The sequence below is a fragment of the Triticum aestivum genome, chromosome 1B (assembly GCF_018294505.1).
Source record: "Triticum aestivum cultivar Chinese Spring chromosome 1B, IWGSC CS RefSeq v2.1, whole genome shotgun sequence".
Taxonomy (NCBI): Eukaryota; Viridiplantae; Streptophyta; class Magnoliopsida; order Poales; family Poaceae; genus Triticum; species Triticum aestivum.
The window spans coordinates 673,884,064-673,903,539 of NC_057795.1; the positions used below are offsets into that span (position 1 = coordinate 673,884,064).

Below are 19,476 nucleotides of genomic sequence, written 5' to 3' on the forward strand. Positions count from 1 at the left end.
TCCATTCCGAGCCACCTTCCGGCGTTGAATCGTAACCGGGAGAGTGACCATTTCCTTCTTCGGAAGGATTATTTTGATACAACAAGTCCGTTGTTCAAACATCAGAAATTTCGCCGTCGTTTTCGTACGAGTAAGCATCTTTTTAACCGTATTAGAGAGGGGGTGATGGGCTATGATGACTATTTCGAATGCAAAGAAGATATCATTGGGAAGATTGATTTTTCCTCTTATCAGAAATGCACTGTCGCTATCCGAATGCTTGCATACGGAGTGCCCGGTGATTTCATTGATGAGTATGTCCGTATGAGCACGTCTATATCCCTAGACTCTCTGTATAAGTTTTGCAAGGCTGTTATTGATGTGTTTGGCTATGAGTACTGTTGAGAGAGCTGACTGCTGAAGATATAGCCCATTTGTTGGCGATGAATGCCGGCATGAGCTTCCCAGGGATGCTTGCATGCATTGGGAGTGAAAAACTGTCTTTTTACTTGGCAAGGGCCATGTCAGGGCATGCACTGTCATACTAAAGGCCATGGCGTCTTAAGATTTCTGGATCTGGCACTCTTTCTTTGACATGATAGGATCATGCAATGATATCAACGTGCTTCAGTGCTCGCTGGTGTTTGCTAGGCTTGCCGAAGACAACAACCCACCGATAAACTTTACCACAACTACAACAAAGGTACTATCTGGGTGACGGTAGATATCCTCAGTGGACCACTATTGTGAAGAATACCCAACCCTATCAAACAGAAGAGGAAACGATTTGCCCAAGAGCAAGAAAGTGCTAGGAAGGATATCGAGCGTGCATTTGGTATTCTGCAATTTTGATGGGGCATCGTTCGATATCATATTGATACTTTGAGCATGCAAAAGCTATGAAAGGTGATAACTGCTTGTATGATCATGCACAATATGATCATAGAAAATGAGCACAATATGATCGTAGAAAATGAGCGTCCAAAATGTCTGTACGATTAAGGGTTTCAGTTTCAAGGTGAGAATGTTGTGCCTGAGTATGGAGGAGAGGCAACGTTTGAACAGCTTATCCAATTTTATCATGACATGCATGATTATCCAATTTTTTAAGTAAAATAATTTAGTTGAGCATATATAAGCTCATGTTGGTAACCAATAGATATATCTTTTTTATTCGGCTTACAAAACTTTCATCTGGCTTGGATTTATTTGGTTGAAACTATACATGTCGGACGCCGGGCGGGCGCTTTGGATTTGCTCCTACTGTCTGAAAATGTCGTCCCGATGTATATACATGAAAAATGTCCGCACACTATATTTATTAATGTCGTCCCGATGTATATACATGGAAAATGTCCGCACACTATATTTATGACGTCGGATGTACCACATGAAAAATCTTGTATACATACGATATTTATGAGCTGAAAGTGAGGCATTGATCGACATTTGTGTTGCGGACCTACCCTGTTCCTCTCTCCTCCTCCGTCCCCCAATGCTCTGAATCCCCTGCAGTTTCCTCTGAAGAACTCTGTACCCGAGTGTAACTGACGAACACTGCATGACTGCATCCGACTGTAATCGATACCTAGTGCGTGGCTAACATGGCCGTCGGTCCAACACGATCGACCTCCAGCACCAATTCATCGCCGGAATTAATCAACGTGATCGCCGGACGTACGCCTTATGATCGTCGACCGATCCGACTAAACGGTACAAGACGAGACAAGAAATTAAGAACAAACAAACGAAACTAATAGTAGTTCATACACGTGAAGACGACGAGATCACCAACAGCTGGGAGAGTACAGAACGAACATATCGTAACGATCTAGCCGCGACGTGCACGCGCGGCGGCGACGGCCGGGTCACGCGCGCCTAGGCGCCGGGGGCGGCGTCCTTGGTGCGGTTGCCGAGGTAGCCGCCGTACTCGCGGCGGGCGTAGTCCTTGACGTGGCTGGCGGTGTCGGCGAGGCGGCTGCGGGCGCGGTCCACGCGGTCGGCGCCCACGGGGTGCCGCCCCGTGAAGTACCGGTACGCCCAGGTGGCCGCGGCGAGCGCGGCCACGGCGAAGCCCACGAAGGAGAGCGCCGCCACGGCCACGACCAGGAGCGCGAAGGAGAAGGGCACCCAGATGGGGCTGGTCAGCAGCGCCAGCGGGCCGAGGAAGACGAGCGCCACCACCGCGCCCGTGAACGTCAGCCCCGCCAGCACCAGCAGCGCCGCGCCGGCGACGAGCAGGGTCAGCAGGCCCACCACCTGCGTCGCGTTCGGGAGGTGCGCCTGCACGCGCTGCAGCAGCGTCGTCGACTGGTCGTCCAGGTCCGCGCGCCCCGGCCGCCGCGCCGAGGCCACGCCGCCCTCGCCGTGCCGATCCGCCATGGAAGGGAGGGAGAGTCTGCCGGAGCCGGAGGGAGCTAGCCTAGGAGGAGGAGGAAGAGTGGGGGTGGCAGCTGGGCCAAGCTGGGGGAGAAGGAAACGGCATGGCGGGGGGAAGGAGTTAAAGGGGCGGAGAGGGACGCGGGCGCGCGGGCACGTGGCCGGGGCGCCGACCGTGCATGCGCGACGTGTGTGCGGCGACGGCCGGGGTGTCTACATTCACCGTGCTCTGCGGATCGGGTCTAGTTTTTACCGGCGGCAGGATATGCTGCTGGCGTGATGCCGTTCAGTCTCAGCGGGCATCTGGTGCGGCACGTGTCCGGCGGGGGCGACGGTTCGAGGCGCTGCTGGCTGAGTGTGACACTGACACGGCGATGCCAAGCAGGCCACGGCCGACTTGTGGCCAGGCATGCCTGCGTACGTGCCTTGTCGTTGCTCCGGCGGCACTGTTCGCGGGGGCGGTATCCTTTTGGGCGTTCGCTCGGGTGACGCCGGTCCGGCCAGCCGGAGACGAGAGTCGTGGAGATCCACCGCGGCACTCCCCGCGGCACACGCACGTACCGACGATGTGTTGCGCGGCAGAACTTGGCGAGTTCGTGGTTGTTGCCGTGAAGCGCCAGTGCACGGCAGTGCTAGTCGTCCAAGATGCACCGGATGACGGGTCAAAATCACAGATTAGTCCTTTCGGGAAAGCTCAGGAATCGAACATATAAACACCGCTATGCTACCCGCCCATATGAGGCAATTGAACTTTACGATCGATCTGATTCATCCAATATGCATCGGTGTAAAGTTTTCAGTACTTTTTGACTGGCTGTCAAAGATTCAGCCGTCAGTTCTAGCTTACTTTGTGTTTTTGCGATTTAGTGGATGACACATGGGCCAGACATCTGAGTGGGCCAGCGGTGCAGTGTGTGTTGCATGTGTGCGTGTATGTGAGAAAAAGAAGCGCTATGCGGTAAAAAGAGTGGTGGACTGGAGCGCTTGTCCCCCACTAGGCGTCGCTGTGGGCTGCTGGTTCGTGTTAGAGTCGATGACATGTGGGCCAATATGCAGCGCTGGCCCGCATTTCAGTCACTGCGTGAGTGTGTGTGTTAGACTGAAAAAGAGGGCTGGGATGGAGCGGTCGTGGGCTGCAGGCCATCCAGAGCGGGCAGCAGCGCAGCAAGAGAAAAAGGAGAAGTGACACGGTTGGCAACCACAGCTCGCTGCAAGGCGGGGACGGGATCGACGGGGAGCAGTGAGGGCAGCAGCGACTACTTCCTGCGTCAGCTGAGCTCCAGCGACGGCAGCAGCGTGCCGGTGCCAGCGCCGCGCCAGCCGGAGGAATGGGAGTGCGGCTGCGGCGTCGGTGGCACTGGAAGGTGCGGGTCGAGGAGGTGGTCAAGGAAGAAGGCGCGGGCGAGAGGCCACCGGCACGGTGGTGGTGACGCATTCTGCGGGGCACCGGAGGAGGCCGCGACTGCTCCTTTCCTCTCCCCGTCGGCGCGAGTGCGCGGGTCGCTGGGTATGAGGAGAGTGAGAGGACAGTTGCGTGAGGAGGAGAAGGTCGTGGCCGTCGGCTCCTGTCCTCTCCCCGTCGGCGCCAGCGCCTCTCCTCTCTCCGTCGGCGTCAGTGCGCGGGTCGCGGGGCGTGAGGAGGAGGAGGAGGACCAGGTGGTGGCGCACCTGCCGGATCCGAGGCGCGCGGGCGCAGAGGTGAGCTTCTCATGTGCCCCTCCGTACGCCGTCACCACCGGCACGGCCTAGCGACACAGCCCACGATGGCCTCTCAGAGAGCAACCATGGCGGCGGCGTGGACCAACGAAGAGGGCAAGGCGTTCGAGAACGCGTTCGCGGCCGCGGTGCCGCCTCCGCTGCTTCATGGCGCTCCCGCGCGGTCGACGGAGGATGTGTAGCGCTATTACTAGGCCCTGGTGGAGGACGTCGGTGCGATCGGCGCCAGCCGCGTCCCCCTCCCGCGCTACGCCGGGGAGGAATGCGCCTCCGCCGTTAACGCCGCCGCGCCTAGCAGGAGCGGCGCAAGGGCATCCCGTGGACAGAGGAGGAGCACAGGTACGTATACAGGAAAGAAAGCTCGCATCTCCCATGAATAACAGGGGAAGCTCTGTATCTTTTTGATGATCGGGGTGCGAGCAGGCTTCTTGCTGGGTCTGGACAAGTTCGGCAAGGGCGGCGAGCGGAGCATCCCGCTTTTCATCATCTCCCGGACGTCGATGCAGGTGGCCAGCCACGCGCAGAAGTACCTCATCTGCCTCAACTCCATGAACCGGAACCGCCGCCGCTCCAGCATCCATAACATGACCAGCATCACAACGCCGCCTCACAGCCGCAGCGCACGGCCCCGTCACCGGCCAGGCCCTCGCCCTGGTGGGGGGCCACCCGCGGCATCATGAAGCATCCCGGAATGGTGGGCATGTACGGAGGGGCGCCCATGGGCCACCTGGTCGCCGGCCACATGGTCCCCGCCCCCGTCGGGACGCCGGTGATGCTCCCGCCGGGGCCGGGGCACCCGCCCTACGTCATGCCCGTCGTCTACCCGGCCCGCATCAGTAGGCATGCCATGCTTGCTTTGTCTCTGCTCTGGTTCGTGCGCGCGGGGCACGCCGGCATGCATGTCAAGCGCATGGACGAACCACACGAGTATTTCTTCCTGTTCTTTTTTGATTGATTCGTTCAGTGTAGCCGGCCGTTCCTCATCCTCTCTTATGTGCAGGGATGGCCGACGAATGAAGTATTTGCTGACTGTTGCAAGTGCTAGCTTATAATATGATCGCAGGCCCTGGAAAGTCAATGTACTTAGCAGCGGCCTCCCGCGGTGTAGCTGTTGGAGACTGATTTCCATTTGTCGGATGTAAACTACTTGTATCTTGTTCTCTGACGTGAATAAATTACACATGTCTCTGCTCGTATAAGCATGCACCTTAATTTCACTGTTACAGCAAGGAACGAACTAATCATCGCTCAATACTTTCTTTTGCCAATTTTTCGTTCTTTTGCCTCCAAATCTGGCCGTGCTGCAGCGCTGGGCTGGTGGTGGGTTTGACCGTTTCTTCTTTTATACGACTCGTGTGGCTGTTTCAATTCTGAATAACATGTGGGGCTCGTTTACCATGGGACCAACAGAGGAAGTGCAACTAGGGTGGGATGGCAAAATTAACAAATTTGACCTCAATGCGAAAGTATTTCCCAAACTATTAAACTATTTTAGAAAATATTTCACATTGCAGGTATGCTAGCTACTCTTCTATTAATGCAAAAAGGAGATGCACAAATAGATTGAGTGGTACCCTCCTGAAAGTATTGTAAGGATGGACATACAGATTGATTGGTAGCCCCTGAAAGCTACACATATATGAACCAATAACTTTAATAACAATGTGTATCCCAACTTCTTTTATAATCTTGAATCCTTCTCGGTCCTACTAAATTGTAACTCATGTTTCTTTTTGGAAACAATATTTTGAACATATATTAATTGTGGCAGCTACATGGGGACCTTTTGTTCTGCCGAGATTTAATGATTTCTTTCAATATACTGTTGGCGGTGTAGTTGGCAATGATTGGGTGGGTGGTTCTTCGGATTGCATTTTGTATTTAAGTTTGGACAACTGGTTGCTAATTTATCATGTGAATACGTTCTCTCTCTCTGCAGATGAAGATAGTAAATATTTTTTATATTATCCAATCAATTCGCACCATTGTTGTGACCAACACAAGATTCAGAACTTTCAAGCTCCTTTTTTTCTTGCTAGCCATGAAGGTCATATATACTTTAGTAAAAGGTGCATACATTACTAACATTTTTGCAATCTTTATGCTCCTCCATATGGATGGGAACTAAAAGGATGATGATATTATTCTACCTTTCAATATTTGGTGGTGCATATTTAAGAAAATCACAGCTAAGCATGTCAGCTTCTAGAAAGGCGCTTGACTCGAATGTATATGTATATAGTTAATAAAATCATAGTGACTGATTTTCCAGTTCCTCTATTTAGATTAGAGGTGTCTGCATGCATATTATGAAGGAAATATGCCCTAAAGGCAATAATAAAGTTATTATTTATTTCCTTATATCATGATAAATGTTTATTATTCATGCTAGAATTGTATTAATCGGAAACATAATACATGTGTGAATACGTAGACAAACATAGTGTCACTAGTATGCCTCTACTTGACTAGCTCATTTATCAAAGATGGTTATATTTCCTAACCATGGACAAAAGAGTTGTCATTTGATTAATGGGATCACATCATTAGGAGAATGATGTGATTGACTTGACCCATTCCGTTAGCCTTAGCACTTGATCGTTTAGTATGTTGCTACTGCTTTCTTCATGACTTATACATGTTCCTATAACTATGAGATTATGCAACTCCCGTTTACCGGAGGAACACTTTGGGTGCTACCAAACGTCACAACGTAACTGGGTGATTATAAAGGAGTACTACAGGTGTCTCCAAAGGTACATGTTGGGTTGGCGTATTTCAAGATTAGGTTTTGTCACTCCGATTGTCGGAGAGGTATCTCTGGGCCCTCTCGGTAATGCACATCACTATAAGCCTTGCAAGCAATGTAGCTAATAAGTTAGTTACGGAATGATGCATTACGTAAACGAGTAAAGAGACTTGCCGGTAACGAGATTGAACTAGGTATTGAGATACCGACGATCGAATCTCGGGCAAGTAACATACCGATGACAAAGGGAACAACGTATGTTGTTATGCGGTTTGACCGATAAAGATCTTCGTAGAATATGTGGGAGCCAATATGAGCATCCAGGTTCCGCTATTGGTTATTGACCGGAGACGTGTCTCGGTCATGTCTACATTGTTCTCGAACCCGTAGGGTCCGCAAGCTTAAGGTTTCGATGACAGTTATATTATGAGTTTATGAGTTTTGATGTACCGAAGGAGTTCGGAGTCTCGGATGAGATCGGGGACATGACAAGGAGTCTCGAAATGGTCGAGACGTAAAGATCGATATATTGGACGACTATATTCGGAGTTCGGAAAGGTTCCGAGTGATTCGGGTATTTTTCGGAGTACCGGAGAGTTACGGGAATTCGCCGGGGAGTATATGGGCCTTATTGGGCCATACGGGAATAGAGGAGAGAGGCCAAAAGGAAGGAGGCATGCGCCCCCCCCCCTCTGGTCCGAATTGGACAAGGGGGGCAGCCCCCTTTTCCTTCTCCCTCTCCTCCTCTTTCCTTCTCCAACAAGGAAAGGAGGAGTCCTACTCCCGGTGGGAGTAGGACTCCCCCCTTGGCGCGCCTCCTCCCTAGGTCGGCCGCCTCCCCCCTTGCTCCTTTATATACGGGGGCACGGGGGCACCCCATAGACACAACAACAATTGATCCCTTGGATCTCTTAGCCGTGTGCGGTGCCCCCCTCCACCATAATTCACCTCGATAATATCATAGCGGTGCTTAGGCGAAGCCCTGCGTCGGTGGTACATCAAGATCGTCACCACGCCGTCGTGCTGACGGAACTCTCCCTCGACACTCGGCTGGATCGGAGTTCGAGGGACGTCATCGAGCTGAACGTATGCTAGAACTCGGAGGTGCCGTAGTTTTGGTGCTTGATCGGTCGGGCCGTGAAGACGTATGACTACATCAACCGCGTTGTTCTAACGCTTCCGCTTTCGGTCTACAAGGGTACGTAGACAACACTCTCCCCTCTCGTTGCTATGCATCACCATGATCTTGCGTGTGTGTAGGAATTTTTTTGAAATTACTACGTTCCCCAACAGTGGCATCCGAGCCAGGTTTTATGCGTAGATGTCATATGCACGAGTAGAACACAAGTGAGTTGTGGGCGATACAAGTCATACTACTTACCAGCATGTCATACTTTGGCTCAGCGGTATTGTGAGATGAAGCGGCCCGGACCGACATTACGCATACGCTTACGCGAGACTGGTTTCACCGTTACGAGCACTCGTGCTTAAAGGTGACTGGCGGGTGTCTGTCTCTCTCACTTTAGCTGAACCGAGTGTGTCTACGCCCGGTCCTTGCAAAAGTTAAAACAACATTAATTTGACGAACTATCATTGTGGTTTTGATGCGTAGGTAAGAACGGTTCTTGCTCAGCCCGTAGCAGCCATGTAAAATTTGCAACAACAAAGTAAAGGACGTCTAACTTGTTTTTGCAGGGCATGTTGTGATGTGATATGGTCAAGACCTGATGCTATATTTTATTGTATGAGATGATCATGTTTTGTAACCGAAGTTATCGGCAACTGGCAGGAGCCATATGGTTGTCGCTTTATTGTATGAAATGCAAACGCCCTGTAATTGCTTTACTTTATCACTAAGCGGTAGCGATAGTCGTAGAAGCAATAGATGGCATAACGACAACGATGCTACGATGGAGATCAAGGTGTCACGCCGGTGACGATGGTGATCATGATGGTGCTTCGGAGATGGAGATCACAAGCACAAGATGATGATGGCCCTATCATATCACTTATATTGATTGCATGTGATGTTTATCCTTTATGCATCTTATCTTGCTTTGATTGACGGTAGCATTTTAAGATGATCTCTCACTAAAATTATCAAGAAGTGTTCTCCCTGAGTATGCACCGTTGCGGAAGTTCTTCATGCTGAGACACCACGTGATGATCGAGTGTGATAGGCTCTACGTTCAAATACAACGGGTGCAAAACAGTTGCGCACGCAGAATACTCAGGTTAAACTTGATGAGCCTAGCATATAACAGATATGGCCTCGGAACACGCAGACCGAAAGGTCGAGCGTGAATCATATAGTAGATATGATCAACATATTGATGTTCACCGTTGAAACTACTCCATCTCACGTGATGATCGGACATGGTGTAGTTGATACGGATCACGTAATCACTTAGAGGATTAGAGGGATGTCTATCTAAGTGGGAGTTCTTAAGTAATATGATTAATTGAACTTAAATTTATCATGAACTTAGTCCTGGTAGTATTTTGCAAATTATGTTGTAGATCAATAGCTTGCATTGTTGCTTTCATATGTTTATTTTGATATGTTCCTAGAGAATATTGTGTTGAATGAAGTTAGTAGCAATGATGCGGATTGGATCCATGATCTGAGGTTTATCCTCATTGCTGCACAGAAGAATTATGTCCTTAATGCACCGCTAGGTGACAGACCTATTGCAGGAGCAGATGCAGATGTTATGAATGTTTGGCTAGCTCAATATGATGACTACTTGATAGTTTAGTGCACCATGCTTAACAGCTTAGAATCGGGACTTCAAAGACGTTTTGAACGTCATGGACCATATGAGATGTTCCAGGAGTTGAAGTTAATATTTCCAGCAAATACCCGAGTTGAGAGATATGAAGTCTCCAGCAAGTTCTATAGCTAAAAGATGGAGGGGAATCGCTCAACTAGTGAGCGTGTGCTCAGATTGTCTGGGTACTTCAATCGCTTGAATCAAGTGGGAGTTAATCTTCCAGATAAGATAGTGATTGACAGAATTCTCTAGTCACCATCACTAAGTTACTGGAACTTCGTGATGAACTATAGTATGTAAGGGATGACGAAAATGATTCCTGAGCTCTTCGTGATATTGAAATCAACGAAGGTAGAAATCAAGAAAGAGCATCAAGTGTTGATGGTTGACAAGATCACTAGTTTCAAGAAAAGGGCAAAGGGAAAGAAAGGGAACTTCAAGTAGAATGACAAGCAAGTTGTCACTCCCACGAAGAAGCCCAAAGCTGAACCAAAGCCTAAGACTGAGTGCTTACACTGCAAAGGAAATGGTCACTGGAAACGGAAATACCCTGAATATTTTGTGGATAAGAAGGATGGAAAAGTTAACAGGGGTATATTTGATATACAGGTTATTGATGTGTACCTTACTAGTGTTTATAGTAGCCCCTGAGTATCTGATACTTGTTCGATTGCTAAAAATTAGTGACTCGAAACAGGAGTTATAGAATAAACATAGACTAGTTGAAGGGGAAGTGACGATGAGTGTTGGAAGTAGTTCCAAGATTGATATGATCATCATCGCACACTCCCTATACTTTCAGGATTAGTGTTAAACCTAAATAAATGTTATTTGGCATTTGCGTTGAGTATGAATATAATTTGATCATGTTTATTGCAATACGGTTATTCATTTAAAATCAGAGAATAATTGTTGCTCTGTTTACATGAACAAAACCTTCAAATGGTCATACACCCAATGAAAATAGTTTGTTGGATCTCAATCATAGTGATACACATATTCATAATATTGATGCCAAAAGATGCAAAGTTAATAATGATAGTGCAACTTATTTGTGGCACTGCCGTTTGGGTCATATCGGTGTAAAGCACATGAAGAAACTCCATAAAGATGGATTTTTGGAATCACTTGGTTATGAATCATTTGATGCTTGCGAACCGTGCCTTTTGGGCAAGATGACTAAAACTCCGTTCTCCGGAACAATGGAACGAGCTACTGACTTATTGGAAATAATACATACCGATGTATGCGATCCGATGAGTGTTAAGGCTCGCGGCGTGTATCGTTATTTTCTGACCTTCACAGATGATTTGAGCAGATATGGGTATATCTACTTGATGAAACATAAGTCTGAAATAGTTGAAAAGTTCAAAGAATTTCAGAGTGAAGTGGAAAAATCATCGTAACAAGAAAATAAAGTTTCTATGATCTGATCGTGGAGACGAATATTTGAGTTATGAGTTTGGTCTTCATTTGAAACAATGTGAAATAGTTTCGCAACTCACGCCACCTGGAACACCACAATGTAATGGTGTGTCCGACGTCATAATCATACTTTACTAGATATGGTGCGATCTATGATGTCTCTTATCGGTTTACCACTATCATTTTGGGGTTATGCATTAGAGACAGCTGCATTCACGTTTAATAGGGCACCATCTAAATCCGTTGAGACGACACCGTATGAACTATGGTTTAGCAGTAAACCTAAGCTGTCGTTTCTTAAAGTTTGGAGTTGCGATGCTTATATGAAAAAGTTTTTCAACCTGATAAGCTCGAACCCAAATCGGGGAAGTGCATCTTCATAGAATACCCAAAGGAAACTATTGGGTACACCTTCTATCACAGATCCGAAGGCAAGGTATTCGTTGCTAAGATGGATCCTTTCTAGAGAAGAAGTTTCTCTCGAAAGAAGTGAGTGGGAGGAAAGTAGAACTTGATGAGGTAGTTATACCTTCTCCCTTATTGGAAAGTAGTTCATCACAGAAATCAGTTCCAGTGATTCCTACACCAATTAGTGAGGAAGTTAATGATGATGATCATGAAACTTCAGATCAAGTTGCTACCAAACCTCGTAGGTCTTCCAGAGTAAGATCCGCACCAGAGTGGTACGGTAATCATGTTCTAGAAGTCATGTTACTAGACCATGATGAACCTACGAACTATGAGGAAGCGATGATGAGCCCAGATTCCGCGAAATGGCATGAGGCCATAAAATCTGAGATATGATCCATGTATGAGAACAAAGTATGAACTTTGATTGACTTGCTCGATGATCAGCAAGCCATGTTAAATAATGGATCTTCAAGAGGAAGACTGACACTAATAGTAGTGTTACTATCTACTAAGCTTGACTTGTTGCGAAAGGTTTTCGACAAGTTCAAGGTGTTGAATACGATGAGATTTTCTCACTCGTATCGATGCTTAAGTCTGTCTGAATCATGTTAGCAATTGCCACATTTTATGAAATCTGGCAAGTGGATGTCAAAACTGCATTCCTTAATGGATTTTTAAAGAAGAGTTGTATATGATGCAACCAGAAGGTTTTGCTAATCCTAAAGGTGATAAGAAAATGTGCAAGCTCCAGCGATCCATCAATGGACTGGTGCAAGCATCTCGGAGTTGGAATATACGCTTTGATGAGTTGATCAAAGCATATGGTTTTATACAGACTTTTGGAAAGGCCTGTATTTACAAGAAAGTGAGTGGGAGCACTACAACATTTCTGATAAGTATATGTGAATCAGAAATGATGTAGAATTTTTCTGGAAAGCATAAAGGAGTATTTGAATGGAGTTCTTTAAAAAGAAAGACCTCAATAAAGCTACTTACATATTGAGCATCAAGATCTATTGAGATAGATCAAGACGCTTGATAAGATTTTCAATAAGTACATACCTTGACAAGATTTTGAAGTAGCTCAAAATGGAACAGTCAAAGAAAGAGTTCTTGCCTGTGTTGCAAAGGTATGAAATTGAGTAAGACTCAAATCCCGACCACGACAGAAAATAGAAAGAGAATGAAAGTCATTCCCTATGCATCAGTCATAGGTTCTATAAAAGTATGCCATGCTATGGACCAGAACTATTGTATACTCTGCCCTGGTTTGGCAAGGGAGTACAATAGTGATCTAAGAGTAGATCACTGGACATTGGTCAAAATTATCCTTAGTGGAATAAGGAGATGTTTCTCGATTATGGAGGTGGTAAAAGAGTTCGTCGTAAAAGTTACATCGATGCAAACTTTTACATTGATCCAGATGACTCTAAGTCTCAATCTGGATACATATTGAAAGTGGGAGCAATTAGCTAGAGTAGCTCCGTGCAAAGCATTGTAGACATAGAATATTTGCAAAATACATACGGCTCTGAATGTGACAGATCCGTTGACTAAGCTTCTCTCATGAGCAAAACATGATAACACCTTAGTACTCTTTGGGTGTTAGCCACATAGCAATGTGAACTAGATTATTGACTCTAGTAAACCCTTTGGGTGTTGGTCACATGAAGATGTGAACTATAGGTGTTAATCACAAACAGATGTGAATATTGGTGTTGAATCACATGATGATGTGAACTAGATTATTGACTCTAGTGCAAGTGGGAGACTGAAGGAAATATGCCCTAAAGGCAATAATAAAGTTATTATTTATATCCTTATATCATGATAAATGTTTATTATTCATGCTAGAATTGTATTAACCGGAAACATAATACATGTGTGAATACATAGACAAACATAGTGTCACTAGTATGCCTCTACTTGACTAGCTCGTTTATGAAAGATGGTTATGTTTCCTAACCATGGACAAAAGAGTTGTCATTTGATTAACGGGATCACATCATTAGGAGAATGATGTGATTGACTTGACCCATTCCGTTAGCCTTAGCACTTGATCATTTAGTATGTTGCTACTGCTTTCTTCATGACTTATACATGTTCCTATAACTATGAGATTATACAACTCCCGTTTACCGGAGGAACACTTTGGATGCTACCAAACGTCACAACGTAACTGGGTGATTATAAAGGAGTACTACAGGTGTCTCCAAAGGTACATGTTGGGTTGGCGTATTTCGAGATTAGGTTTTGTCACTCCGATTGTCAGAGAGGTATCTCTGGGCCCTCTCGGTAATGCACATCACTATAAGCCTTGCAAGCAATGTAGCTAATAAGTTAGTTACGGAATGATGCATTACGTAAATGAGTAAAGAGACTTGCCGGTAACGAGATTGAACTAGGTATTGAGATACCGACGATCGAATCTCGGGCAAGTAACATACCGATGACAAGGGAACAACGTATGTTGTTATGCGGTTTGACCGATAAAGATCTTCATAGAATATGTGGGAGCCAATATGAGCATCCAGGTTCCGCTATTGGTTATTGACCGGAGACGTGTCTCGGTCATGTCTACATTGTTCTCGAACCCGTAGGGTCCGCACGCTTAAGGTTTCGATGACAGTTATATTATGAGTTTATGAGTTTTTATGTACCGAAGGAGTTCGGAGTCCCGGATGAGATCGGGAACATGACGAGGAGTCTCGAAATGGTCGAGACGTAAAGATCGATATATTGGACGACTATATTCGGAGTTCGGAAAGGTTCCGAGTGATTCGGGTATTTTTCGGAGTACCGGAGAGTTACGGGAATTCGCCGGGGAGTATATGGGCCTTATTGGGCCATACGAGAATAGAGGAGAGAGGCCAAAAGGAAGGAGGCCTGCGCCCCCCTCTGGTCCGAATTGGACAAGGGGGACAGCCCCCTTTTCCTTCTCCCTCTCCTCCTCTTTCCTTCTCCAACAAGGAAAGGAGGAGTCCTACTCCCGGTGGGAGTAGGACTCCCCCCTTGGCGCGCCCCCTCCCTAGGTCGGCCGCCTCCCCCCTTGCTCCTTTATATACGGGGGCACGGGGGCACCCCATAGACACAACAACGATTGATCCCTTGGATCTCTTAGCCGTGTGCAGTGCCCCCCTCCACCATAATTCACCTCGATAATATCGTAGCGGTGCTTAGGCGAAGCCCTGCGTCGGTGGTACATCAAGATCGTCACCACGCCATCGTGCTGACGGAACTCTCCCTCGACACTCGGCTGGATCGGAGTTCGAGGGACGTCATCGAGCTGAACGTGTGCTAGAACTCGGAGGTGTCGTAGTTTCGGTGCTTGATCGGTCGGGCCGTGAAGACGTACGACTACATCAACCGCGTTGTTCTAACGCTTCCGCTTTCGGTCTACAAGGGTACGTAGACAACACTCTCCCCTCTCGTTGCTATGCATCACCATGATCTTGCAGGTACGTAGGAATTTTTTTGAAATTACTACGTTCCCCAACATATTAGCCAAGTGATTGGTCTTTCCAGCTCAAAAGAGAAAGTGATCAATGTTTTGGCATATTTTCCAACTGTGCAATATTAAGCGTGATATTAGCTTTTGTACCCTTTAGATCACTACTTTAGTTTACACAGTGAGTACATATTTCTATTTGAGTAGACTGGAAGCTACTATTGCCATTGCATCTAAAATTTGCCCTTTGTTGTCGTTTAATCAGTAGAACCATTGGGCCTGATTTTTTTTGCAAATGGCAACACCGCCGAATTCCTCTATCATTAATTTTTAGAATGAGATATATTCTTTGGTATATAACATTTTTGCCTACCTCTATTGCCATAGGGTTAGTTGGATGGTTAGTGCTCTACTTTATAGAAGCAATCTACATATTGATTGTTATGTACTATCGGTAATGCTAAGCATTTATTTGCTAATATCTCCTCATCTGAATTTGTATTTTGTGCGATTTGGCATTTTAACTATATGGGCATCTACAAATGGTCTGAAAACCAAGATAGGCCAGAGATAATAACTATACGGGCTGCTCCAGATGGACTAAGAATGGAACCATATCCTAGGCCTACATGCTAATATTGTACAGCAATGAATGCTTCACTTATTTATACTTAATCAGTTGTGCAATAATAAGAGTGATATTAGCTTTCGTACCCATTTTCATGGTTGAAATACTTTTCTACAATATGTGACACATTTGCTTCAGTTTCCATATGTCTTGCTTCATGCTGTCAACATTGTTAATTGTTTATCTTTATCTTTCTTTTCCTTTTCAACCTACATGAATGGATATGGTTCCTGGAGACCATTTCTTATGCATCAGGTCCTGAAGGTGGATGCTGCTTGTTTAGATATTTATGGTTCCAAATTATTCAGAACGGTTCATGTCATACTGGATGCTATTTTATTGAGAGTGGCTTCGAACAATATGGCATAAACATATTTGTTTTCTCTTTGGCCAATAATGAAATGATCTTTGTGCATATAAAATGGTTATCGATACCATAATTCTTGGTTTTAATTAGCTTCTTGTGTTAACCGGTTTAAGACATTCGTAATACAATCCGCATCGCATCATCTTTCCATTTATGTCTCTTACTTATTCAATACACATCGCTTCTAACTGGCTTCTTGCGCCATTGGCACAACCGGGTCATCTAGTCCGACATAAACTTTAACATGATCTAACACATTTCTAAGAGCATCTTCAACAGTAACTCTACAATTTGATGACAGAACCTTTTTTTCTTTAGAATAGAAACTAATTTTTAGATAGGGGGAGAGAAGATTTGTGACCAAGACAGCCTTAACAGGAAAGAGGAGGGGGAATCACCCTATCGGATCCCTTAAATTGTCCTCATATGTCCGGACTGTTCGCGAATTCTTACACCAGCCCACATTGAAGGACATGAGGGCGTTTCGGCGTGTCTGGACAGTCCACCATGTTGGATTTGGACTACTTCAGACCACTTTCTCAATTTGTTTATTCTTTCTATTCTTTTTTTTCTTAATTCACACCAATCATAAATGCATGTAACCGGACACGAAAAGCGGTGGCTACATACATGGAAGAAAGAGGGCTTGAGACATGCCCAGACAACGTCCGAAGTGCACGTGGAGGTATAGGGAGTTGGATTTGCCTTGTCCAATTGTAGATGCTTTAATTTGACCTTTTTCTTCTCCTCTTCTACTGCACAATTACAAACCATGGCATGCTAATTAAAACTTTGCAACATCATAACAAACATGATCAACAACATTTAAAAATCAAGTTCAAATACATAATATTTCAAATTTGTGCATCACAAACATAGAAAAAAATGCATAAAAATGCATTCTCTCCAATGGCATCATTGCTTGCCTTGCCATCCATGTCACCCATGCCACCTATGATCCTCCCGTGCATCCTCCAAAGCCTACAATCCAACTCATGAAGCCTCCCATAAACCTCTTCACCAACACTTGATCGAGACAAAGCTTTAAGTATGCTCCTGCCTTCCCATCGAGACTACTTTGATCCATGAACATGAGCTTTTGCTCAATTATATGCTCTTGATTCTTACTTCATTGGCCACCTTCCTCTCCTCACCTCGACCCTCCTCTCCTCGGTTGCCGCACTCCCTTCCTCGATCGTCGGTCTCCTCTCCTCGGTTGCCGCACTCCCTTCCTTGGTCGCCAGTCTCCTCGCCTCGGTTGCCGCACTCCCTTCCTCGGTCGTCGGTCTCCTCTCCCCAGCCTCCCTCTTTCCTCCATTTATTTAGCCTTCAACATTTTTGTATCATCATCATCCACACTAAATATATCAAATTTGAAGAAAATACGCGAACATCATATCACAAAACTGCATATAAAATGGGAAGCATGTGAAAATAAATGAAAAAGCCGGAGAGTGAACTTTTTTTTACCTTTCGGTCATTTCACCGAATATGTTGGGGACGTTGGCAGTTTGTGATAGTGGATGACACCGGCTCGTCCTCTTGCGCCGGTGGGAGGGGAGGTGAAGACGCCCTAGGCGGTGCCGGAGGAGCCATTGCAATAGTGGAAAGGGATTAACAACGGTGGGGTTTTTACCGCCTTCTTCCTCGTGTGGGGGCCGTAGCCGTGTTTGACGGATCCCGGTGGCATCCTCTTGATGACCTGCCTGCGGGGAGGCTTGGCGGCAACTGCGGGGGAGGGGGAGGGTCCTTCGGCGCTTCGTAACCGGTTGGCGCAAGGCCTTCGCGACAAACTGGTTCGACTTGTTGCGCCTTCACCGTGGTCCATTACTGAGTTTTTTGGAACAAATTTTCTGACATTTGCGCACATTTGGTCAAAGTTTTAAAAATTATCAAATTAAAAAAGTTCACAAAACTTAAAATGTTCTCAAATTCAAAAGCACAAAATTTAAAAAAATCCTACATTTCGTAAAAAAATTGAACATTTTATCTGCTACCATTTTTTAAAAAATAAAAAAAAGTTGTGAAAAGAGAACAATTTTTAAAACAAATGAGCATTTTCTGTAATCTCTAATATTGTTTGGAAAATGCGAACATTTGTTTAATAGTAGAACTTTTTTTTTGAAAACATGAACAATTTTTAAACAATGAATCATTTTTAAAAACATTAATGTTTTTTTAAATCAGAACTTTTTTAGGGAGAGAGAATATGTTTGAAATTGTGGACATTTTGAATCATATTTTGAAAATGTGAATAGTTTTTGAATATGTAAATTTTTAAGAATATCTTATAAAAAATGGTCAAATTTTGAATATTTCTTATTTTTGAAAAATATATCAAAAAAGGGAACTATAAAAACCAATAAAAATAGAAACAAAAAATGAAAAACAATAAACTGATAAAAATCCCTTGATGAAATAGAAAAATAAATAAGTCAAACTGAAACATTCTACAAGGTTCCTCAAATGGACACGACTATTCTACACCCGGGCTCAGGGTGTGAACAATAAAATCATTTTAAATAGTAAAAAAATAAAAAATATTTAATTGTTTGCTGCAAGATGTTCATGTGCATATTTGGTGGAGTTTGGGCATTCGATGATCTTCGTGGCAAAAAAGACAATTTTTGGGTGCTTGAAAAACTTTTGAAAGCAACATTGTTCACACCTAATTTTGTCTTTTTTGCCACAAGCTCCTTGAATTTACAAACATCCTGAAATTTTGCATGAACATCACGCATATGAGCATCTAGCATTACACAAAACTCAGTTTTCCTTTGAATTTTTCTGCTATTTGTTTTTATTTTACTGTTCACCGGGTCCGGGTGTAGATGAACCCAAGACCGAATTGAATTATCGTCCTAAAACTAGCAAAAACAAAAGAGGAAACCTTCTCAAAACTGATAACCCCCATACGGTACCTAGTTGGGCCAGCCCAGTCATTCACTAAGTATCGTCGCTGTGTGCGTTACCTCGATAGTTAGATGCAGAGATAGTAATACATGAAACTAGATGATGCCTCGTGCGTTGCTACAGAAATCAGTCGCAATATATTTTGAAATTTGATTGTAAAACAAAGAATACATATTTTATACAGTATTTGATTATTTTATAGTTCAAAATAATTATTGATATAAGTGGCATAATATAATGAAAAAAAAATTGAATGCATGTTGAGTGGACCTTTGATGAGGTGGGATGTTTGCATGGGAACAAGTAATAATGAATTTCTTTTCACATGCATCTTGTGGTGGGCCTTTGATGATGGGCATGTGTACATGTGTTAAGATAATAGAAGTAGTGAGGATCAACTTTTTTTTCTTCTGAGTAACTGTAGTGAGGATCAACTTTGTAGGTATATAGGATTACAAATAAGGTGGGCTGGTTTAATGGGAGTTGCTCCTTCCGGGCCTTGCGCCCCAGAAGGCCCATACCTAACCCCGTCCACGCCGCCGAGTGATCACGAGTTCACGACTAGTACGATGGCCAGTGTCGCCTTTCCCTAAAAAAAAAGACGGCCATTGTCGCCGGCCAGGTTCCCTCCCGGCGGCGGCGCGGCCGCCTGACTCCTCCCTGGCCTCCGTCGTTTTTGAGCGCGGA

The 19,476-nt window shown here is 45.2% G+C and overlaps 1 protein-coding gene and 1 pseudogene across 1 annotated transcript; one reads left to right on the plus strand and one right to left on the minus strand.

Moving 5' to 3' along the window:
• Positions 1-1,712: 1,712 nt before the first annotated feature.
• Positions 1,713-2,456, minus strand: LOC123099828 (oleosin G). Its single transcript, XM_044521902.1, has one exon. It carries the CDS (start codon positions 2,359-2,361, stop codon positions 1,858-1,860), a length of 504 nt encoding a protein of 167 aa, XP_044377837.1. The 5' UTR covers positions 2,362-2,456; the 3' UTR covers positions 1,713-1,857.
• Positions 2,457-4,410: 1,954 nt separating this feature from the next.
• LOC123099840 (transcription factor MYBS1-like) lies at positions 4,411-5,029 on the plus strand (annotated as a pseudogene).
• Positions 5,030-19,476: the final 14,447 nt, after the last annotated feature.